The 25,441-nt window shown below is 43.9% G+C and overlaps 1 protein-coding gene across 1 annotated transcript; it reads right to left on the minus strand.

The window, feature by feature from the left end:
* Positions 1-585: 585 nt before the first annotated feature.
* Positions 586-18,364, minus strand: LOC121007939 (serine protease 33-like). Its single transcript, XM_040440207.1, has 7 exons — positions 18,325-18,364; positions 17,771-17,972; positions 17,149-17,420; positions 14,104-14,270; positions 13,422-13,644; positions 2,777-2,943; positions 586-723 (listed from the first exon to the last, which is right to left on the minus strand). The coding sequence occupies exons 1-7, from the start codon at positions 18,362-18,364 to the stop codon at positions 586-588; spliced, it is 1,209 nt and encodes a 402-aa protein (XP_040296141.1).
* Between the last annotated feature and the right edge of the window lie 7,077 nt (positions 18,365-25,441).

Consider the following 25,441-nt stretch of genomic DNA (forward strand, 5'->3'; position numbering starts at 1 on the left):
TGGTAATCTGCAGTCAAGTTGAGCTGTGGATCCTGTTGAGCTGTAATCATGGTGATCTGCAGTCATGTTGAGCTGTAGATTCTGGTGAGCTGTAATGATGGTGATCTGCAGTCATGTTGAACTGTAGATCCTGGTGAGCTGTAATCATGGTGATCTGCAGTCATGTTGAACTGTAGATCCTGGTGAGCTGTAATCATGGTGATCTGCAGTCATGTTGAGCTGTAGATCCTGGTGAGCTGTAATCATGGTAATCTGCAGTCAAGTTGAGCTGTGGATTCTGGTCAGCTGTAATGATGGTGATCTGCAGTCATGTTGAGCTGTAGATCCTGTTGAGCTGTAATCATGGTAATCTGCAGTCAAGTTGAGCTGTAGATCCTGTTGAGCTGTAATCATGGTGATCTGCAGTCATGTTGAGCTGTAGATCCTGGTGAGCTGTAATCATGGTGATCTGCAGTCATGTTGAGCTGTAGATCCTGTTGAGCTGTAATCATGGTGATCTGCAGTCATGTTGAGCTGTAGATCCTGGTGAGCTATAATCTTGGTGATCTGCAGTCATGTTGAGCTGTAGATCCTAGTGAGCTGTAATCATGGTGATCTGCAGTCATGTTGAGCTGTAGATCCTCGTTTGCTATAAATCATGGACATCTCATCTTCACTTGCTAACACTTCTCTCTCTTGCAGGTGACTTTGAGGTTGGTATAGTAACATATTGTGCTCCAGGTCCTGAGGAGGTAAACCAAAACACAGACACATTAGCTCCCTTATGGGTTTTATATTTAAATGACAGGGGCGTAGCTAAAGGCTCATGGGCCCTAGTGGAAGAGTTCAGCTTGGGCCCTCCTTCCCTCAGTGCTTTGTGACCAGTGGCAGGGAATCACATAACCTTTGTGCTGCCTGAGGCTAAAATTGAAAGGACAACCCCCACCCTTCCATGCCAAATTCTTGTCCTAATCCCTTCGCTCCAGCCAGAGGTGTAACTTGACCACCATGCACTTTCTATAATACTGGTGATTTCTTATGTGGCACAAGGGTCTTTGGCCCCCCTAAGGCTCCTGGGCCCAGTAGCGACTGCATGCCCCTGTTTCAGGAGGGTTTTAAAATGCAGTTCTTTATGCACTTCAAGCTCTTACATAAGGTGCCAGGTGATGTCAGGTGAAATTCTTAAACCTGGCAATATACCTAGAAAAAGCTTCTTCTATGTGAGCAGACAATCTACTGTATTAGAGGTTTGTGATGTATGGTGGTGGGCACTCACAAAAAGAAAGTGTCCAGCGGCCAGACCACAAGGCGCACAACATCAAAGAAAGAATCAGCATGACCCACGTTCCTTGTCCTGCCCAGAGGTAAGAAGATGCTGAAAAGTATATAAAGTCAACAGGATAAACATTAGGTGTGATCATGGAGAACAGATCAATAATAGCAGGAAATTTTAATAAAATAAATTACATATTACAAGTGAATTACTGCTCACAGTGCGTCCAGCCCAAGATCTGAGGAGACCAGGCAGGAGTCAACTGGAAATGTTTTTAGATTCTCTACAGCCATGGTGATAACAGTTCAGGTCGATATGTTTATCACGTGGATAGATCATGTTAAGTATCTGTTCTCATTTCTTGCCATCTACAATGGTCTTGAAGAATCTATGTTTTCTACTGACTTCAGTACACATGGACGATCCTACTAAAGCTAAAGGAATGTTACTACTTGATCTGACTGTTTAGGTTCAGTAGATGTTATTATGGGCTGTTGTTGAAGAACAGCACAACCTGAACATATCTGTAGATATAACCTCTGAAGTCCATGTTACCTGGGTCAGATACGTAGTTGAAACATCCTCCTCTTGATGTAGAGACATTCGGCACTTTTGCAAACTCTAGATTAGGCACATACTGCTGGATCCAGCTCTGATAAACTGGCACAAGAGAATAGACTCCAGGACGGTATGGGGCAGCACAGCCTTCTCCCCAGCTTACAATACCAGCCTGGTACCAGACACCTTGAATATTACATACGAGAGGTCCTCCAGAGTCTCCCTGCAAAAAAAGGACGATTACTGTGGTAATGTAACATTGACTTCACGATGATCTCTTCTCTTATTGAGATCCATTGCTTGAATTTCCCTCTTGGCCAAACAAGACCTCTTGTTTTTTTTATTTTTATTTCTGATGATTCTCATTTTGGCCATTTTATTCAATTTAAGATAAAAAAAAATACAGAGCAGAAACCCAAACCATCAATGAACCTTCTGAGAAACCAATTTACTTATCATTTATGGACACGAGCCCACAGTTCAGATATTTTTGAAATCTCCTGACACCAAGTAAATGCTAGAATGCTATCACAAATGAAGGAGTTACCAATGCCGTAAGACGGAGTTTAGTCTGTGAGATTCTCTACTTTAAAGGTCTAGCATAAAAAAAACACATTGACAGAAATCCACATTCATTAATGGACTATACTTTCTGGAGCAGCTAATGCGTAAAGCAGAATCAACTCGTCCAACATTTATGATTCAGAAACTCCAACTTTCCAACATTTGTGAATGATTGTCCAAATTTGCATTTTCTAGCAATGGTTCCACTGGAAATGACCAAACAATTACACAATTGCAACAATTATGTTTGACATCTGTACGTTTGCGGGAATCAGCCATAGCTCTTAATAATTTTGTTTTATAGAATACTTATAAAGAATAATATAGAATAATATAGGATAATAATAATGATCGGAGTCTTGAGGTTTCTACTGTCTATAGAACACCCCCTGAGATACTTACTTGACAAACATCTTTTTTTCCATCAACGTATCCAGCACAAATCTCATAGTCATGGACCACGACTTGGCTGGCATTCTCAGCTGATGATACATGATACAACTGGTCGCACGTCTTATAGTTAATTAGAGGAACTGACACCTTCTGGAGAATGCCATTTGCAGGAGAAGCTGAAAAACAGAGTTTTGGATGTTTGAGAGACGTGTGACAGTCTCTAGACATGCCAGGAATTACATGAAGTAGAGTATGTCCATTGGCCTCCACAATTACCTGTTATGTCTTGAGGGTTTGGGGTAACTGCAGTTGCAGGTTAGTTCAGGTCAGATCATATACAGCTAAAATGCATTCCAACTGGACAACCATGCCTCAGAATAATTTATAACATAGAATATAGTTACATTAAACCCATGGTCAAGCTACATAAAATATAGCTTGAAATGTAAATTTGATAACAGAATCTTTTTACCCTTCTCATTTCCTACTCAGTTGCACATGAAAGTAAACCGAGGAAACACATAAACGGTGGAGCTGAACATGACAGAGCTTGGCTGTCCTCCACATGGAGGAGACCTTCTATGCTTATGAATAATAGTGTGGTATAGGGACTCTTCTAGTGGCTGTGAATCCAAGGTAAAGACACTAACAGTAGGGATTAGCGAACCCGTGGAAGTTCAGGTTCGGCTGGACTTCACATCAAAGTTCGAGTACGGGACCCAAACTTAACCCCGAACCCCATTGAAGTCAATGGGGACTCGAACTTCACTTTATTGTTTTCCGTTATAACATGGTGGTGAGCACGGTGACGTCATCATGCACATCGCAGGTCCTTTGGCAGATAGAAGAGACTGCTGCAACATAATCAAGAGGATGAGGTAACCTCTAAACGGCCATATTGTTTTGCATTCTGTCTTAAGAATGCTATTATTTTCTGATATAACCATGTTATAATGGAAAATAATAAAATTACCCAAACACTTCAGTAAAAAAAAGTCTGGGTTTGGGTCCGGGTACTGGAACTTGCAAAGTTCAGTATGAACCCAAACTTTGCAGTTCAGGTTCGCTCTTCCCTAACTAAAAGGAGTTTTTTGTTTCATGGGCAACTTGAGTTTGAATTTGAACATGCTCAAACGTTTTGTTATCAAGAGAGATAAGCCACCACAAAAGGTGTTTGGAGGGAACGGGTGTCTAGCATTGGCTTACACCCCTTTCCATATTGAGAATATACGCATGTTCAACCAAACCAATTGTGTATATATTTGGGCGAATGACTTTGGTGGAATGAGTATTTCACCAACAGCCATTGAAGGTACTGTGACCAGCTTAAGGTCTATTCACCTATCACTAGGTGCTTAGAAGTTTCTTGACTGCTTGTATTAATACTTGAGAAAAGTTACATTTCAGAACTCTGTTTGGACTGATGGTTTTGTGGTCAGTGAAGCATTATCACACAATAACCAGAAATAATATACGTACAACCATTCTCTGTGGCCCCCCAGCCTGTGCCCCAGCAGAAAAATCCACAGGGGAATTCAGACGTCTCATCTGGTAGGCGTATTGTTTGGATGTATTGGGTGTAGTTGACAGGGATGGACAACTTCATCAGAGCGATGTCTCCTTTGCTTCCGATCTTCACAAACTCAGGATGAAGAATAATCTGGTCCACAGTGGCAGTAATCTCCTGTGGAGTCGGAGTATACAGCTGGTTCATGCCCAGTACTAGAGTAATGAAGGTGGGGTCTGTATCCCTGACAAAACAGAACAAAGTTAGTGAAGTTGATGGAATTTTATAATCTGTCTGGTCTGGATTTGCCTAACGTTTGGTGTTACCAAGGCCAGGTTGAGTTTTTCCACCTGAATTCCTTAACAATGGAGAGGGGACCTCATTGACTTCTATAGGAGAGTTTTATGGGCGTGTTCTGTGACTTATGTAGAGGTCATTGTGCAGGGAGGTGGTATAGATAAGCTTTGACAATCACTCATTGTGAATGGTGGATCCTGTCTTATCTATACACAGAGGTGATTATAGTCAGGATTAGAATGACAGATAAGCAGATAACTGCAGTAAAGTGATCTGTAAACAACCCAAGGTGTAAATAGATATTGACAGGGAAAATTATAAATAACTACCAAAAATTCTTTAAATATGCTTTTAAAATATGTTAAACATAGAATTATTCAAACACTCTGTCCTTTTCTGATGACAAATACACTTTAAGTTACCCAATATCCATCTGTCAGACCTGGAGGCCACATAGTCTAAAATAGAACATGGGACATAAGCATACCATGAAGGCTGTATTATTATGGCAGGAAAAACACCCAGTAATCTTCCATCTCAAGCTTGTGGACGGCTCATCACTGGGTGTTTTCCCTGTCACAATAAGGACGCATAGATGGTATGCTGGTGTCCTATTCTACTTTTTTACATGATGATGGCTGGATGAGGACATGTAATTTGTGGGATATTTGTGCTGCTTCCAATCTCCTTTTTCTGTTGGTGACCGTATAATCACATTATCACAAAAATAAGGCAAATTAAAAAGGATTGTTGGCAAAGATCTAATATGTAAGATAATCCAGGTGATGAAGGAAAATCATTAGAACGCAAAAGCCTAGGACATCAAGGTCTATGTATCTACAACCTGGTCCACACAACTATTGAGGTTTTCTTACCCTTCAAAACAGTGAGCAGCAGACATCACCCACTGATTAGAGATGATTGACCCCCCACATATATGGGAGCCATTGATTTGCACGCTGACTTGCCAGGGCCACTCTCCTTCATTGGAGTCAGTGCCCCCATAAATTCTATTAAAATTGCTCGGGTGAATGTCATTTGTGGCGGCTTTGGAGCTGAAAAGGATGGAGGCAACTGAAAGAGAAAAATCTAGTTATCAGCCTGGTAGTTGGATTCTTATACACAATACATAGAAGACACTTCAGAATATCACAAAATAATTACAAAATAAATAATCTATTGCCTTTAACATAGAATACATGAGCCCCTGCCCATCCACTATCATCATCTGATCTTGGAAAAATCAGCTGTATGAAATATTAAATCCCCCATGTAATATATCCAAAGTAAAAAATGTTTTCTTGGACATGAAAGTCAAAACCTTGAGGTTCCATGGGGCTATAAATGCATTATACCATCCTACATATTTCCATGAAACTTTTCACTGAAGTTCGAGTTTGGGTTCGGGTGATTTTATTATTTTCCGTTATAACATGGTTATAATGGAAAATAATAACATTCTTAAAACAGAATGCTAAATAAAATGTATACTGAGAGGTTAAAAAATAAAAAAACAAACTCACCTCATCCACTTGATCGCGCAGCCAGTATCCTCTTTTCTTCAGGACCTGCAAAAGGACCTGCGGTGACGTCACTGTGACATCACCGCAGGTCCTTCTATTTTCATTCAGCAGGACCTGCGGTGACATCACCGCAGGTCCTTTTGCAGGTCCTGAAGAAAAGAGGATAGCGGCTGCGCGATCAAGTGGATGAGGTGAGTTTGTTTTTTATTTTTAACCCCTCAGTAGACATTTTATTTAGCATTCTGTTTTAAGAATGCTATTATTTTCCGTTAAAACCATGTTAAAATAATAAAGTGAAGTTCAGGTCCCCATTGACTTAAATGAAGTCCGGGTTCGGGGTGAAGTTCAGGTGAAGTTCGGGTCCCAAACCCGAACTTTGACCTGAAGTTCGGCCAAACCCAGCAAACCTGAACTTCCATGGGTTCGCTCAACCCTAATCACCACTTTAACGTTAACCAAGCCATGTGGATTCAGACTCATGACCTTGTTAACTACAGTATCCAACTCATGGGGTTTCTAACTAGTCAAAGAAGAATGCACAAGGTAGTACAGTATGTGATTATTATCAGAGCAGCAACTACTGTGCCACCTGACTCAACCCAACCACCCCAGTAAACTGGTAGTTGTCCTCAATAAAACGCCACTAACCTCATCTTTCTGTAAATAACTCAGACATATTCAAAATTGGGATCATCTCCAAGGGGCCAAAGCAGTGCTCCCTGGCCAGTGGCTAAAGATCCACATGGGGCCCTTTGGCCTCTACATGTGGCTTTCCAGCTGTTGGTATCTCTACAAGCTGTTGGCATCTTTTGCATGCTAGGAAATCTAGGGAGGACATTGCTAGAACTTGCTACTAAGAGCACCAGTGAGGGTATTGCTAGAACTTGGTACTAGGGACACCGGAAAGGACATTTGTAGAACTGAGTACTAGTAGCTCCAAGGACAGCCCTGCTAGAACTTGTACTAGGGGTACCAAGGAGGACATTGGTTGGTACTAGGGCCAAAACCTATAATTGTTCTTTATCTTTTAGTGTGGCTCTTCTGATTGTTCTCATTTGAAAGGGGCTTCTAAACTAAAAACAGTAGGTATTAACATGTGTGGGCATTTAAACAGGATGTTTTGGCTCTGGGAAGTCCCAAAATGATTAGATGTCCTATGCTTCTGATGAGAATGCTATTTTTTTTTTAATTCAATGTATTGACTGGAGCCCTCAGAGGATTCATGAAGGCTGATAGGCTCATAAATACAATGTTACGTATGTGCGGGGTAATAAAGTGGGCTTCACCTTAATAAAGTGGGCTTCACCTTACAAATAGTTGTGTTTACTGGTCTACTTCAAATGCATCAAATGCATGGGCTACGAAAGTGGATCAAAAATACATGGCCTATGTAGGTGAGTCCCAAATGTTTGGTCTATGCTTCCAAAATGCATGACATTTATGTGTGTGTATTCCAAATTATTATTTTATGTCGGTGTACCCCCAAGTCTTAGACCTTTCTGGGTGTCTCCCAGATGTTTGGCCTATGTGTCAACTTGTCATGTGGCAAATGCCTCCAGCTAGTTCAATCTGAATACAATGAGGAGATTTTCAGGAGGTCAGCTGAGCCCTAGGATGGAATTTCTTGCATTTTTCTAGTAAGGGCAGCGGCTCCATATTGATAACAATAGGATTATATTTTGTGAAGTGGCATTTAAAGAGGCTCTGTCACCAAGATCAACCCTACTAAACACACGGCCTGGTAGGGCTCATAATGCTGATTAAAACGATACCTTTCTTTTGTCTGGATGATAAATAGCTGCAGAGATATCTGCGTTTAAAGAGCTTTAAGGCTCATTTTAGATAAGTAGATAATCGATTCGAATGCCAGCGATTCACTGTGGACGATAATCGTGTAATGTGAATGTATGTAGCGATGGAATGATTTTACTAAAAACTCATGTGCAACACTAGTGAAATCACTAATGGGAATAAGTAAACTATCGTTTGTCGTTAATGAATTGTGTAAATGTGCATCATGTGATCTTTTACCGATGGGCACGATGACTGGACCTGTCTGAATACAGTCACCGATCATGGTATAAGTGAGTGTACCAGCGAATAGGAAGGAATCGGTACACTATGCTCCCTGCATGCAAATGCTCATTATCACTGGCGTCGTCAGTCGCTTGAACGATTATCTATTTATCAAAATTAGCCAATTCTCAATGCTCAAAAATCTATTTGTTGCCATGAAGCACGAGAAAATTCGGCTTCACAGCATACGGAATTGTCCCTGAAATTCGGATCAAAGTCCTCTTCAGACACTTCGATTCGCTCAACACTAAAGATTATTATCAATTAATATTAATAATTTAAAAAAATTATGTTTATGATTCGTTCAGAACAAAATTGCACAGATAAACTTATTTATTAGAAAAATTTAAAAGAAAACTGAATGATGAAGCTGCTTTCAGATCTAAGATACTGATATTGGAAGGGGGGTGGGGGAACCATGCAATATACAAAATCTGTCAGAAGAAAAAGTAAACCGAGAAAGTAGACGCCATAGAAGGATCTTCCAGTGGAGAACACAGCGCTTCACCAAGGCTCCATTTGGCAGGATCAGCATGTCTACAGGTCTATAGGGACCATGAGGCCCAACCTGCACAGGCTTCTTCAGCCTCAAGCAATTGTACACACAATCAACTCTATCTCCATATTATCACACATAGACCCTGATTATCAATGGAAATTTTCTTTTAATTTACTTTAAAAATAAAAAAAACATGAAAACTGGAAGCACAACATAAACAAATGGCCTTCATTTTTAATCTCAGAAATTCTAACTTAACCTTCTTTATCCTCAAACCTTGAGGTCGACAAAAACATAAAACTGAAATTCACAAGAAATCTTAAAACTCAAATCTTCCCCTCATCATATGAATCAAGTCTGGTTTATAAAGGTATAAAAACATAATTTTGATTTTTTTTTTGTCCTCAATGCTGAAGAATCTCACATTTTGACAAAGTCACTTACATTTCACGAGTTGGATAAATCAGAATTGATTCTACTGGATGTCCTAGCTGTCATGGAACCAGAAATCCCACGTAATTAAGATTCTCTTCAGTTAAGAGATTAAGTCATAGGGTTTTTTAATTAAATTGTGGATAAGTTGTTGAAACCTGAAATCTAAGAACCTTTTAATTGATCAAAATTTAAAAGAGGAGAACAAAAACTTTACAGTTTTTAAAGAACCATGTAGACACCAACCGCCTCATCCTGGCCCCTAATGAACCTTCCCTGCTCTATAGTTCTTCTATGGTCAGTATAATACATCACATACCTAGACCCAGGAGGCGTATCACTTGTGGATGAGCCATTCGCGATGTGTGATGTTAATAGGCTGAAGTTTCCTCATGAGACATCTCTGCTTCAACTGCCAGAAGATAAAGGACCAGGCTGTATTTAAGGGACAGGATGATCACAAGATTATGTCATCCATTTGGTTCAACCTTAGAACCCAACTAGAAAATGTTGACAGGCCTGAATTTTAACCTCTGAGCGTTAACGACATTTTAAAAATAACGTGTCTCTTTGGTGGTTAATCCCCTGTGTCACATAACATAATCCTTTTTACAATGTAAGGAATCTTGAAGACAATGGTTATTATGTTATAGAATAGATCTTTGTAGAATTCTAACTTTTCCATTCATGAAAATCAAGTTCAGAAGTAGTAGATCTGGGTACGACCAACATGAGATGTGAGGTCAAGAGCCACCGGAAGTTGAGTAGAGCAGAGCATTTGGAGCAATGAATGGGAAGATCTCTGTGAGGTACAGAGCAGGTTCAGACTGTCCTGTGCTGTATGATATCAGATATTATTTTCATTCTTTACATTCAAAATATCTGCACTACATGTACAGTTGATGGCAGGTCTTTTAAGATGGCACCTGTTCCAGAGAGGAACAAGCACCAAAGCTCTCGGGTGCCTGCTGTTTCACACAGCAGACACCTAGGGCTAATGTCTACGATTGTTGGTAGTGCCTGATCGAGGACATTTAACCCCTCAGAAGTCGTAGGCAAATGACCATGGCATCTGAAATGCCAAAAACCCAGAAGTGCGCACTCCCCGAGCATGAATGCCACCCTCTGGCTGAGATCGGGGAGTGCGATCCTTTAAAGCAAAAGGCCAGAGTCTGCACTAGGTTTCTAGGCTTATTACTGGTATATTCCAATTCAGGCCTGCAGGTGGCAGCACTGAATTGTAATATACCGATCTTTGTGTATTGTATAAAATTCCATTACAGTATTTTTTTTTTTCAGCGTTATAAACTATGTTACGTTATACAAATTGAAATCTAATGATTGCATGTTAGCGTCCACTTGGGGGCCTAAAAAACGTTTTTAATTTTTTTTTAAATGTTTAGCCTATGCTAATAAAATCTTTTTTTTTTATCCCATACGGTGAATGGCATAATACAGACCTGCTCAACCTGCAGCCCTCCAGCTGTTGTAAAACTACACCTCCCATAATGCCCTGCTGTAGGCTGCTAGCTGTAGGCTGTTCAGGCATGCTGGGAGTTGTAGTTTTGCAACAGCTGAAGGGCCGCAGGTTGAGCATGCCTGGCATAATGGGGACAAAAATCTATGTGGCTGATTCACCATTTTACCATCATTTCACCTCCTCACACTGCTCCGTACGCGTAACTATAAAAAGGTGTGGGGGTCAGAATATAGTGATGAAAAGAAAAAAATCTTTTTTTTCCAAAGGTTTTATTTTTTTTAAGTATTAAAAAAGAAGAAAAACTCAAAAAATAATGTATTTTGTAATTGTACTGACGGAGAATGAAACAAGGTAACAGGTCGGTTTTACTGCATAGTGAACACTATAAAAACAAAACCCATAGAACTGTGGTGGAATCCCATCTTTTTCCAGTTCCACCACATTTGGAATTTATTTCCAGCTTCCCAATACATTGTCTGCATTATTAAATGTCGGCATTAGAAAGTACAACTTGTCCTGAAAAAAACAAGCCCTCAACAGAGAAGTGTAAAATAGAATAAATAAGAAATCAAATCAACGAGGAAAGAGGAGGAGACGGATCCCGGCTTTTGTATTTCATTGTTATAAGTATAAAAAGATTCTCTTGATTAAAATAATGTTTTTGGCAAGACTTTTAATTACACAAAATATCCCTAGTGTGCATACATGGATAAATCTGGTGAATAAGATCAAGAAATATAAAAATATCCTAAATAAACAAAGACATATTGAGGAGAAATGGAATAAGGTATGGGGGATTGGGAAGTCTTAAGCTTCACTGCCGTTACCCCATCACCATTCCTGCTCCGGAGGGGATAGGAGACGCATCGGAAGGAGAGGGAGGGGAGGGGGGGGGGAGTTTGGGGTAGGGATTGAAGTTGTAAAAAGAGGAAAACTGATAATGTCGATGATTGATTTGTGTGGAAAGTTTATTCTAATAAAATTTGGTTAAAAAAAATAAAATCAACGAGGAAAGAGGAGGCTTTTGTATTTCACAATGGCTCGTGTACATTCAGGGGATGAATTCTTGGGATCCGTCATATATTGTCCTGGGTGATGTGGACTGTCCACGTGGGATGATTCCTGGTTCGGGGGCATCTCTCGCCGCGGTGTTCACAGAGCCGCTGCCCGTACACAACCTGGAACCTCCTGTAAGACAATATTTTACTATTTTAATTTCATTACATTTTTTAATTTCTCGTAAGACAATCATCATCTTTTTCATATCAAGCCTTGAACCTAGGCTTCCGGGATGAGAAAATCGCCCTCTGGGACAGGAATGCACTGGATTCTCCCTTATTATGTCATTTTCTATAATATTCCCTGCAGTTCGGTGCCACAGTATCCAGGGTCTTCTGCATTGCTGCTCCAGGCTCTGGCCATCTTGGGTTTCTGCACCAATCTATGTAGGTTCCGGAGGACGGAGCGGCTGCCATCTTACAGCTGCTTCATTCAGATTGTAACCAAGGGCACAATAAAAACAATCAAGTATTTATAAAATTGTGAAGAAAAAAGAAAAATGATTGAACTGCAAAATAAAATAAAAATGTTCCTTTCTGCTTAAACCCCAGGACTGGCCTCGGCCTGATGATCCCAAACTGGACACACCAAGTATCAGATCAGTACGACCCACCAAGGGGAGGAAGGAGGAGGGGTGATTGTAATTCTTTATTTCAGTGCAACTCTATGTTCTTAAAATAAATCAGAAAAAATAGGATAAAAACATTCCAGAACTTTTCCAGTTTACGGAATAACACAAAAGAACTGCAAGATTGTCACAAAATGATAGAGCCGTGATCATCAGAGCTTACAATCTATGAGGAATGAAGGGAAAATGAAGGATGACAATGATATTACCCCCGGAATGTTCTAAGAACCACTTATAGGAGGAGCGTTGGGGGTAGTATGTCCAAGAACCCCTCAGAGCAGTAGAGGATGCTCGGGGAGGCCCAGGCTCTGAATCATTGACAAAATCCCAAGATCCAGCAGAAGAGAACCCCACCTGGAGATGACTTCTGAGCACTCACTGTCTCTGTCGTATCAGAGGATTCAGGAGTAACCTATAGGATCTTATTGATGACAACAATGAGGGGTCGTGTTCTGTATAGAAGCAGGGACCCCAGGCGACATGTTGGCGTACCTAACAATGCAATACAGAAGAGATCACAAGAGCAGATACTCACAAAGTGCAAATGGACCGGACCACAAGGCACAGAGCATCCCGGTGAGAGCCATCAGGAGCCAGGTTCCATGTCCAGCCCAGAGCTGAGAAGAGGCTGGAATACAGATCAGATAGTGAAGGAGTTAGATTTACTCCCGGATCTGAGGATCAGTGATGGGAGTGGTAGTCTAGGAAGTCCTAGGCAAGTGTCATTGTCACAATAGACCTTATATTGATACAAAACAAAGAAAACAAATAATCAATTGTCTATGGTGGTTAAGAACTCTGCTTTTCCTCCGGGGCTGACAACCTGTCCTACGAGGCTTATATAACCACAGTTGTCAGAGCCATCTCTTGTAAGAAGCCATGCACCGTGTATCTGTCACATGAGCAGGGCAGAGTGCTAGGATCTGGATATAATGAATGTTCCTATTCAGTGAATAGATTACATGCTCGTTAGTCAAGGATTGGCCGCAGTGTCATGTCCTGGGTTCTGGGGACAGTGGGCCTGTGTGCTGCGTGTTCCTTTCATGAACAATGTCTCTGGGTAGTTTACATTTTGCTTTTCTCTCTTCTGGATCAATATGTGAAATGTGACTGATACCAGAGGGCAGTAGCCTTGACTCTGCAGCCATATTACCTGCATCGGGAGGGAGGTCCAAGCATTTCATGTCTGGATGGATGTTCGTCAGCTTCGTAAACTTCAGATTGGGCACATACTGCTGGATCCACTGCTGATAGTTCGACACAAGAGAGTAGACTCCAGGGCGGTATGGAGAACCGCATCCTAAACCCCAGCTGACAATACCGACCTGGTACCAGGAACCCTGCACCTTACACACCAGAGGCCCTCCAGAGTCTCCCTGCAAAAGAAGACAATACAACTCTCTCCAATGTTCTGAAATATTTACCAAGAAAAGATCTGCAGCAGAATATGATCAGATGCCCCATTCCTTCAGAGCACCCTTCTCTGGTCCTTACACTCAGTCTCAGCTTCCTGTGCTCACCAGCAGGGGGCAATCTTTGGACTGATGGACATGGTTGATTGAAGCTACATTCAGATTGCCCTCTAGTGGTGCCCACAGGAAGCTGAGATGATTCCAAGTGTGATGGAGCATTGCAGCCTTGTCATGTGTTTTAGAAAAATGCTGCAAATCGCTTATTGTGCTGGTTTCCTAGAGGACACGTGTAATGGTGAGACCACTTTACAATGATCAAATGAGCTCAAAGATGAATCCCGAACTGCAGCATGGTCCAATGTAATGATACAAGGCAGTATATGAGGTGTACACCTTCTGGTGACATGGTCGACTGACACTTACCTGACAAGAGTCCTTCTTACCATCTAGGTACCCAGCACAGATCTGGTAGTCATGGATTATAACGGTGCTTGCATTCACTGAGGACCAGACATGATAAAACTGGTCACATGTCACATGGTCTATTAGAGGGACCTCCACCTCCTGCAGGGTCCCATTTTCAGGCTGCGCTATAAGGAGACACAGATTGAAGGAGAGTGATTATATAATGAACGCTCCTCACCTACCTACAGAATGGCCGCACCTCGCACCTAAAAGTTGTAAATGCCTCTGGCCTTCTCATCATGAGACATCCAGATGCCTCTAGATCTCTGGATCTGTACTGCGAGACAATCTCCTTCTGGACCCTGTACCAGAGGATCCTCCGATGAGCCCAAGCTCTGAAAATAACGGACCCCTAATAAAACAGGGCTTTTAAGTTCCTATAAACTCAGAGGGTGTCCCTGACAATTAGGGGCGGACTGGGAACTTAAAGTGGCCCTGGAAAAAATGCTAAAAATGTCCCCATTTTGTAGTCGGGTCCAAATTGATGTAAGGCAGGGTCCGGAATACCATATTGTACATTATACCACCCCAACAGAGCCAAATACCACAGTCCATCTAAAAAAACACGCCCCAAAAAACTTACACTGGCCGGCCGCGAGGAGGGCTTAGGTGTCTCCCTTGGGCATTGGCCCACCGGGAAATTTCCCTGTAAGGTCTATGGCCAATGCACCCCTACCTGACATTCATCTCCAGTTGTGGGCCCAAGGAACTTCAGTCCGATACTGCTCCTGGCCATTGGCTGTTATAACAGGAAGAGAAGGTTTTGGTCGATACTCGGAAGTCAGTGGTGCATGTGACGGGGTTGATAAAGGGTCAGGATGAGCCAAAATGCGTCTCTGTTATAACAATACTTGTGAATAGAGATGAGTGAATCGAATCTCACAAAGTGGAATTCGATCCGAATTTCAGGATAAATTCGATTCACCACAAAGCCGAATTTCCTCGTGCTTCGTGTCAGCGAATCAATTTAACCTGAAATAGTGCAAAAAAATAACAAAAAAAACATACTTACCTCCTCAATTTGCTCGCGAGGGGACACCAGCCACCATCTTGATTGAAGATCTCGGCCGAGATCCCGTACGTGGAGACGTACCTGCGTGAGATTTCGCTCTAGATCTTCAAGCAAGATAGTGGCGGCCAGCCCGTCGTGAGCAAGTGGAGGAGGTAAGCATGATTTTATTTTTATGTTAATTTCACACTGTTCTTACACTTAGATGCTGCAATCATGTATGAGCGCAGCATCTGAGGGGTACAATGACGGGGGGTGGCGCTATCGCATCTCCCTGTCATTGCACCCACTACTTACAAAAAAATGCGCTTCGTGACGAAATTATTCATCATAAAGCAAATTTTTTTGTAAAATTTGGCGAATCAGCCGAATCAAACTTTTCATAAATTCGCTCATCTCTAACTTGTGAACAGTGGCGCAACTAGAGTGCCTTGGGCCCCATGGCACACGTTGGGGCCCCTCCACCACGCTATGCCTCTGTGTCCACAATTGTCACACCCCTGGTCTCTGATCGCAGTAATGCCCCAGTAATGTCTCTCACTGCCTCCCAGTAGTGTCCCCCACTGCCCCCAGTAATGCCCCCCACAGCCTCTAGTAGTGTCCACCACTGCCTCCAATAATGTCCCCAGTAGTGTCCCCCACAGCCCCCAGTAGTGCACCCCAGTAGTGCCCCCCACATCTCCTAGTAGTGTCCCCCACTGCCCCCAGTAATGGCCATTGTTCCTAGAAGTGCCCCCCACAGCCCCCAGAAGTGCACCCCACTGCCCCCAGTAATGGGCTCCGGTAGTGTCGCCCACTGCCCCCAGAAGTGCCCTCCACTGCCTCCAGTAATGTCCCCAGTAGTGTCGCCCACTGCCTCCAGAAGTGCCCTCCACTGCCTCCAGTAATGTCCCCAGTAGTGTCGCCCACTGCCCCCATTAGTGCCTCCCACAGCCCCTAGTAGTGTCCACCACTGCCTCCAATAATGTCCCCAATAATGTCCCCCACTGTCCCTAGTAGTGTCCCCCACTGCCCCCAGTAATGGCCCCAGTAGTGCCCCCCATTGCCCCCCCCCAGCCCCCAGAAGTGCCCCCACAGCCCCTAGTAGTGTCCCCCACTGCCCCCAGTAATGTCCCCAGTACTGCCTCCCACAGCCCATTGTAGTGTCCCCGACTGCCCAAAGTCTTCATCTAACGGGGCCCGGCATTTTCACTGTACTTAATGCCGGGCCCCGTCAGAGCGCTCCTCGCCTTCTCCAGTCTCTAGGCCTCCAGCATTAGGCCTCTGCGCTGCCACACTAACTAGTCACACATTAAGCAGGTGGGTGGAGCCTGACTAACATAGGTTAGGCTCCACCCACCTGCTTAATGTGTGACTAGTTAGTGTGGCAGTGCCAGGGTCTGATGCTGGAGGCCTAGAGACTGGAGAAGGCGAGGAGCGCTCTGACGGGGCCCGGCATTAAGTACAGTGAAAATGCCGCATTACATATGAGCGCAGCGGGCCCCCTCCCCCCGCCGGGCCCGGTCGCACCCTCTGCGACTGCGATCGTTACTCCCCTTGTGAACTATAAAAAAGATTAACTGATTAGAGATTGCGAGTGTTGGGATTTCTTCTATATGTTACTGGGAAGGAGCTGCTGGAAAGACAACCTTCCCTGGGTAACCATAAATCATGGTGTCCTCCACAGTAAGCAGTTGTCTGGGTGATAAAGGATCCTGAGTGATGGACCTCCATGACTTCCATGTGCCGAGGAGCTATATCCTCTCTCCATAGAGCAGCCTAGAGGAGAATGTCGGTTCTCGAGATGCCAGGGCAGAGTTTTTGTGTTTATATCTAACTTAATTCTCATGGAAAAACTTCAGGGTAATTCTGATATAATGAAGCCACCCCAAAACCAGATTCCTGTGTGTTGTGTTCATGGGGGTGAGAGGATGGTGACGTCCACCATTCAATTTATTATCCACTTCCTAAAAAAATCTATGTCCCCACAGCCCCCGTGTCATGGTAAGACTTACAGCCACTGTTTGTGGCCCCCCAGCCTGTGGTCCAGCAGTCCAAGCCACAGGGGAAGTTGGACGTTTCATCTGGAAGCCGGACGGCTTGGATGTATGGGGTGTAGCTGACGGGCGCGGAGAGCTTCAGTAGAGCGATGTCCCCTCTGGTCAAGACTCCAGTATAGTCAGGATGAATAATGACCTCATCCAAGTAGCGTCGAATCTCCTGGAAGCTTGGAGTATTCAGCTGGTACATGCCCAAGACGACCGAAAAGCCGTAATAATCACTTGTCCTGAACAGAAGAAACAATAGGGTGAGAAGAGCGTTCTACCGGTGATGTCATCAATCCGCCCATAATATCTTCTGCATCAGTGTGTCCTGTACATATCACCGAGGTGACATCTATCTATTTATCTATTTATATATTATCTATCTATCTATCTATCTATCTATCTATCTATCTATCTATCTATCTATCTATCTATCTATCTATCTATCTATTATCTATCTATATATTATCTATCTATCTATTATCTATCTATCTATCTATCTATCTATCTATCTATCTATCTATCTATCTATCTATTATCTATCTATCTATTATCTATCTATCTATCTATCTATCTCTCATCATGTTCTTACCATTCCACACAGTGAGCAGCAGTCATCACCCACTGGTTGGAGATCAGCGTCCCACCACAAATATGGCTTCCGTAATACTGCAGACTGACTTGCCAGGGCCACTCCCCATCATTGGCATCACTTCCCCCAACAATTCTGCTGAGTTTCTTTAGGTAATCGTTCTTGGAAGAGGTTGATATAGGATTGGCCAAGACACAAGTAACTAAAGGGAAGAGAAATCCATAGATTTAGATCCAGTGCGCTCAAATAACAAGTGATTCAACAAGAAGGACTATCGGAGGTAATGGGCCCCATGAGACGCCCCTCGGTCATTCAGCCCCCCCCCCCCTTCAGGCAGCAGGACATTGAACTAGAATCTAGGAGAAGATTGGGGTTCCTGTCCTTCACCTGTTCCTTGATGATGACTGTTTACTAGAGATGAGTGACGCCCTTCACCACACTCAGGGCCGGTGCTACCATAAGGCAGACTAAGCGGCTGCCTTAGGGCGCACCCTGGGCGAGGGCGGAAAATTGAACCTTCTTTATTTTTTATTGAATTTTTTAAAATCACTTACTTGTGAGTGTCGCAGCAGAGCCGCCGGCCGCCCGCCCCATCCTGCGTGCACCGTACGGACCCCGCCCTCACTCGCAGAGCGGCACGGGGTCAGGCCAGGGTGGGGTGACTGGCGAGTGGCGCAGCGGCGGCGGGCGGCAGCAGGGACTGGAGCTGACTGTGTCTGAGAGTCTGACTCACACACAGCCAGATTGCTGTAGCAGCAGGACAGGTGGGTAGGTGATCACTGATGAGCGCACTATCGCCAGAGTGCACGGCATAAATGTAATTTAACCCCTTAAGGACATAGGGCGTACAGGTACGCCCTGTGTATTTTCGATCACCGCCGCGCGGCGGGCGGTGATCGGGACCCCGTGCCTGCTCAAATCATTGAGCAGGCACTTGGGGCAAAAATGCGCCGGGGGGTCCTGTGACCCCCCCATGTATGCGATCGCAGAAAACCGCAGGTCAATTCGCAGAAAACTGCAGGTCAATTCAGACCGTTTCCGGGTTATTCGGGTCTCTGAAGACCAAATAACCCGGAACAGGATGGTGATGGTGATGTGATTTCACCCCACCAATCACCATCCAGCGATCCTGAGTGGTGATGGTGACATCACCACTCAGGATCGGTTCTGATTGGTCTGTGGGCGGTCCGGCAGCAGATTCAAAAGAGGCAGGCGCTCCTCTCTTCCTCCTTTTGTGTTCCGGAGCTGGAGGACAGAGGAGCTGCCTGCACGTGTGTCCGCCATCGCTGCCAGCAGCACCCAATCTGTGCCCCCAGGACACGATCTGTGCCCCAGCACCCCCCATCAGGTACATAGGGAAAGCATAGGGAAAGTTTGGGTTAGGCAGGGAAAAAAAAGGGAAAGTTAGTTTGTAAACTTTGATTTAGGCGCTGGCAGCACAGGGACATTCCTCCAGTTCTATGAGGCAGTCCTCAAGGCCCTGATCTTTTCTGACCGGGAAAGAGCAGGCCGGAGTACCTCGGGAACTGGAGGCGCCCGGATCGTCCCTGGCCAACACTTTCCAGGTGTGGTCCCCCATACTGGAAAGAAGGGACGAACCCAAAAAAAGTGCAGAGTGTGTCACAGGAGGGGGATACGGAAGGACACCACTAGAGTTGAGCGAACACCTGGATGTTCAGGTTCGAGAAGTTCGGCCGAACTTCCCGGAAATGTTCGGGTTCGGGATCCGAACCCGACCCGAACTTCGTCCCGAACCCGAACCCCATTGAAGTCAATGGGGACCCAAACTTTTCGGCACTAAAAAGGCTGTAAAACAGCCCAGGAAAGAGCTAGAGGGCTGCAAAAGGCAGCAAAATGTAGGTAAATCCCCTGCAAACAAATGTGGATAGGGAAATGAATTAAAATAAAAATAAAAAAAATAAAAATTAACCAATATCAATTGGACAGAGGTCCCATAGCAGAGAATCTGGCTTCACGTCAGCAGAGAATCAGTCTCTTCATGTCATAGCAGAGAATCAGGCTTCACGTCACCCACCACTGGAACAGGCCACTGTCACACATTTAGGCCCCGGCACCCAGGCAGAGGAGAGAGGTCCCGTAACAGAGAATCTGGCTTCATGTCAGCACAGAATCAGTCTTCATGTCATAGTAGAGAATCAGGCTTCACGTCACTCACCACTGGAACAGGCCACTGTCACATATTTAGGCCCCGGCACCCAGGCAGAGGAGAGAGGTCCCGTAACAGAGAATCTGGCCTTATGTCAGCACAGAATCAGTCTTCATGTCATAGCAGAGAATCAGGCTTCACGTCACCCACCACTGGAACAGGCCACTGTCACATATTTAGGCCCCGGCACCCAGGCAGAGGAGAGAGGTCCCGTAACAGAGAATCTGGCTTCATGTCAGCGCAGAATCAGTCTTCATGTCATAGCAGAGAATCAGGCTTCACGTCACCCACCACTGGAACAGGCCACTGTCACACATTTAGGCCCCGGCACCCAGGCGGAGGAGAGAGGTCCCGTAACAGAGAATCTGGCCTTATGTCAGCACAGAATCAGTCTTCATGTCATAGCAGAGAATCAAGCTTCACGTCACCCACCACTGGAACAGGCCACTGTCACATATTGTGGTTGTGCTAAGGTTCAGAACGTTAATGCCTCGCTTCAGGCTCTGATGGCACAGCGTGCAAACCACTCGGGACTTGTCGTCAGCACATTGTTTGAAGAGGTGCCATGCCAGGGAACTCCTTGAAGCTGCCTTTGGGGTGCTCGGTCCCAGATGGCGGCGGTCAGTAGCAGGCGGAGTCTCTTGGCGGCGGGTGTTCTGCTTTTGCCCACTGCTCCCTCTTTGTCTTTTGCTACGCTGTTGGCTCGGTCTCACCACTGCCTCTTCCTCTGAACTGTGAAAGTCAGTGGCACGACCTTCATTCCATGTGGGGTCTAGGACCTCATCGTCCCCTGCATCGTCTTCCACCCAGTCTTGACCCCTGACCTCCTGTTCAGTCTGCACACTGCAGAAAGACGCATCAGTTGGCACCTGTGTTTCGTCATCATCAGAGACGTGCTGAGGTGGTATTCCCATGTCCTCATCATCAGGAAACATAAGTGGTTGTGCGTTAGTGCATTCTATCTCTTCCACCCCTGGGGAAGGGCTAGGTGGATGCCCTTGGGAAACCCTGGCAGCAGAGTCTTCAAACAGCATAAGAGACTGCTGCATAACTTGAGGCTTAGACAGTTTCCCTGATATGCACGGGGGTGATGTGACAGACTGATGGGCTTGGTTTTCATGCGCCATCTGTGCGCTTTCTGCAGAAGACTGGGTGGGAGATAATGTGAACGTGCTGGATGCACTGTCGGCCACCCAATTGACTAATGCCTGTACCTGCTCAGGCCTTACCATCCTTAGAACGGCATTGGGCCCCACCAAATATCGCTGTAAATTCTGGCGGCTACTGGGACCTGAGGTAGTTGGTACACTAGATAAACAAAAATGACCCAGGGTATCCCCAGAGCGAGTGAGAAACAGTGCCCACCCAAAATGGCAACAGGGGATACACCTAAAGTATAACTCGGTAAAAGCTCCCGAGTGAAACAGCAGAAACAAATGAAGAGGGAGCTCATGATACCAAAAGTATATAAATTTTATTAAAGCATGTTAAAATTACCAAAAAAAAGAGAAGTAAGGTAGGTACATAAGATGCCGTGAGGCAAGGTGATGAGAGCGGAGAACAGAAAGAGCGCCACCCTGGGAAGAAAAACACACGGATATAGAGATGGAAAAATGTAGTATAAAGTGATATATAACATGGGAATGGAGAATATTGGGTACAGTGCCCAACCCATGAAATAGGTAAATAGATGAAAAAACCATATGACATCAGGTAAAGCAAGGTCAACTCATGCACCCCCACTGGCAACAGATGCAAACGCATAAAGGTGAGAGTATGTTGCATAGAAAGCAAAGTGCAAGTGGACAAAAAATGACCACACAGCCAGCGGGGGGCAATAGAGGACCAAAGCTTACCTGGAAAGACCGTGTGCAGCGAGACCCAGGGTGGCGCTACCCCAACGCGCGTTTCGGCGTGCCTTCGTCAGGTAGTTGGTACACTAGGACGTGTGGCTGTGGCAGAACGGCCACGTCCTTTCCCAGCACCAGAGGGTCCACTAACACCACCACGACCATGTCCACGTCCGCGTCCGCGTCCCTTACTAGATGTTTTCCTCATTGTTACCATTCACCATAATAAGAAAAATATTATTTGGCCCAATGTATTGAATTAAAATTCAGGCCTTTTTTTACAGACACCTAACACTATCTGGCTATCTATTTAGGTACCGTATTACACTAATACAGGCACACCAGTAATGACAGATTTGGTTGAATATAAATGTGAGGCCTATTATTTAGGCGCTGTGTGACAGATATACCTTTAATCACAGAATTAGACTTGGATCTGCACTGTAGCGTGTGTGTGAAGTTTTTCAGAATGACCCTATCAGCACCTTGAATCTAATATACCCTTTTAGGGATAGATTTAAAGTAGGTCTGATATACCAGAAACTAGTTATTTTGAGAATGGCAAATTTGGGAATTGTTTTTCAACCCAGAACAAAAACTGTGCTTTTACGGTCACTACAAATAACTTGACCAGCTAAAACTGTACTGATTTGGAGGAATAGAAATGTCAGGCCTATTTTTTAGGCGCTGGGTGACAGGCTCAACTTGCCCCTGATGTAGTATATGGCCAAAAAATAACCAGACTGTTGATGGTTAAATGCACTTCGGTGACACAGGCTCAGCCTGCAGCTGATGTAGGATAAAGCACAAAATAACCACACTATTGATGGTTAAATGCACTTGGTGATAGCTCGTGCTGGCGCACCACAAGTCACAAAATGGCCGCCGATCACCCCAGAAAAAAGTGATCTAAAAACGCTCTGGGCAGCCTCAAAAAAGTGAGCAATTCAATATTAGCACTTCAATGATCCACAGCTGGAGATCGATCACTGAATGAAGTCTTTTGGAGGAGTTAATCTGCCTAATCTCGCCCTAACGTCGCAGCTGCAACCTCTCCCTACACTGATCATAGCAGAGTGACGTGCGGCGCTACGTGACCCAAGCTTATATAGAGGCTGGGTCACATGCTGCACTGGCCAATCACAGCCATGCCAATAGTAGGCAAGGCTGTGATGGCCTCTTGGGGCAAGTAGTATGACGCTTGTTGATTGGCTGCTTTGCAGCCTTTCAAAAAGCGCCAAGAAAGCGCCGAACACCGAACCCGAACACGGACTTTTACGAAAATGTTCGGGTCCGTGTCACGGACACCCCAAAATTCGGTACGAACCCGAACTATACAGTTCGGGTTCGCTCATCCCTAGACACCGATCATCCGGGCCTCTGCGTTGACCGTTGCTTCAGGGAGTATCACACTTCCATGGAGTACTACATTTATATCCCAATTTAGCACTGACATCGAATAAAAAAAACTGGTTCTCAGACTTGAGACACCAAAAAAACAAAAATAATTTATTAAAAGTAGACATATTAGGTATCGCTGCATCGGTAATAATCTCCTCTATAAAAATACCCCATGACCCAACCCCCCAGATTAACACGGTCAAAAAAATAAAATAAAATAGGTGCAAAAAATGATTTTTTTTGTCACCTTACATAACAAAAAGTTTAATAGCAAGCGATAAAAAAGTCATATAGCCCCCAAAATAGTGCCAATAAAACCGTCTGCTCATCCCGCAAAAAATGAGCCCCCACATAAGATAATTGGATTAAAAAAAAAAAAGACTTAGACTTTAGAGATACCCAAAAAAAAAATTATTAGGTATTGCCGCGTCCGTAAGAATCTCCTCTATAAAAATATCCCATGACCTAACCCCCCAGATTAACACGGTTAAAAAAAAAAACGGTGCCAAAACCGCTATTTTTGGCACTTTTCCATTTAAATCCGTTTTTTCCGGTAACAAAACAAGGGTTAACAACCAAACAAAAGTTAATATTTATTACCCTGATACTGCAGTTTACAGAAACGCCACATTTGTTGTCGTAAACTGCTGTATCAGTAAAAGGGAGGCCGCAAAAGGAAAGGACCAACATGGTTTCTGGAAGGCCGATTTTGATGGCCTTTTTTATTGACACCATGTCCCTTTTGAAGCCCCCCTGATGCCCCCCTAGAGTAAAAACTCCCTAAAAGTGACCCCATCTAAGAAACTACACCCCTCAAGGTATTCAAAACTGATTATACAAACTTTATTAACCCTTTAGGTGTTCCTCAACAGTTAATGGCAAATGGAGATGAAATTTCAGAATTTCAATTTTTGGTAACCTTGCCTCACAAAAATGTAATATAGAGCAACCAAAAATCATATTTACCCTAAAAATAGTCCCCAAAAAAATGCCAACTTATCCCGTAGTTTCAAAAATGGGGTCACTTTTAGGGAGTTTCTACTCCAGGGGTGCATCAGGGGGGTTGAAACAGGACACAGTGTAAATAAACCGGTCCATAAAAATCAGCCCTCCAAAAACCAAACGGCGCATCTTTCACTCTACGCCCTGCTGTGTGGCCGTACAGTAGTGTACAACCACATATTGGGTGTTTCTGTAAATGGCAGAGTCAGGGTAATAAAGATACAGTCTTGTTTGGCTGTTAACCCTTGCTTTGTTAGTGGAAAAAATGGGTTAAAATGGAAAATAAGGCAAAAAAATGAAATTTTTTAATTTCATCCCCATTTGCCAATAACTCTTGTGCAACACCTAAAGGGTTAACGACGATTGTAAAATCAGTTTTGAATACCTTGAGGGGTGTAGTTTCTTAGATGGGGTCACTTTTAGGGAGTTTCTACTCTAGGGGTGCATCAGGGGGCTTCAAATGGGACATGGTGTAAATAAACCAGTCCATAAAAATCTGCCTTCCAAAAACCAAACGGCGCACCTTTCACTCTACGCCCCGCTGTGTGGCCGTACAGTAGTTTACAGCCACATATTGGGTGTTTCTGTAAACGGCAGAGTCAGGGCAATAAAGATACAGTCTTGATTGGCTGTTAACCCTTGCTTTGTTAGTGGAAAAAATGGGTTAAAATGAAAAATTTTACAAAAAAATTAAATTCTCAAATTTCATCCCCATGTGCCAATAACTCTTGTGCAACACCTAAAGGGTTAACAACGTATGTAAAATCAGTTTTGAATACCTTGAGGGGTGTAGTTTCTTAGATGGGGTCATTTTTGGGTGGTTTCTATTATGTAAGCCTCGCAAAGTGACTTCAGACCTGAACTGGTCCCTAAAAATTGAGTTTTTGTAAATTTCTGAAAAATTTCAAGATTTGCTTCTAAACTTCTAAGCATTGTAACGTCCCCAAAAAATAAAATATCATTCCCAAAATAATTCAAACATGAAGTAGACATATGGGGAATGTAAAGTCATCACAATTTTTGGGGGTATTACTATGTATTACAGAAGTTAAATTTGGTATTTTTTTGTGCAAAAAAAATATTTTTTTTACTTCATTTTACCAGTGTCATGAAGTATAATATGTGACGAAAAAACAATCTCAGAATGGCTAATGGCAGATAAGTCAAAGCATTTTAAAGTTATCACCACTTAAAGTGACACTGGTCAGATTGGCCAGGGTGGGTTTGGCCAGTGTGACACACCTTAGGTAG

The sequence above is a fragment of the Bufo bufo genome, chromosome 7 (genome assembly GCF_905171765.1).
Source record: "Bufo bufo chromosome 7, aBufBuf1.1, whole genome shotgun sequence".
Lineage (NCBI taxonomy): Eukaryota > Metazoa > Chordata > Amphibia > Anura > Bufonidae > Bufo > Bufo bufo.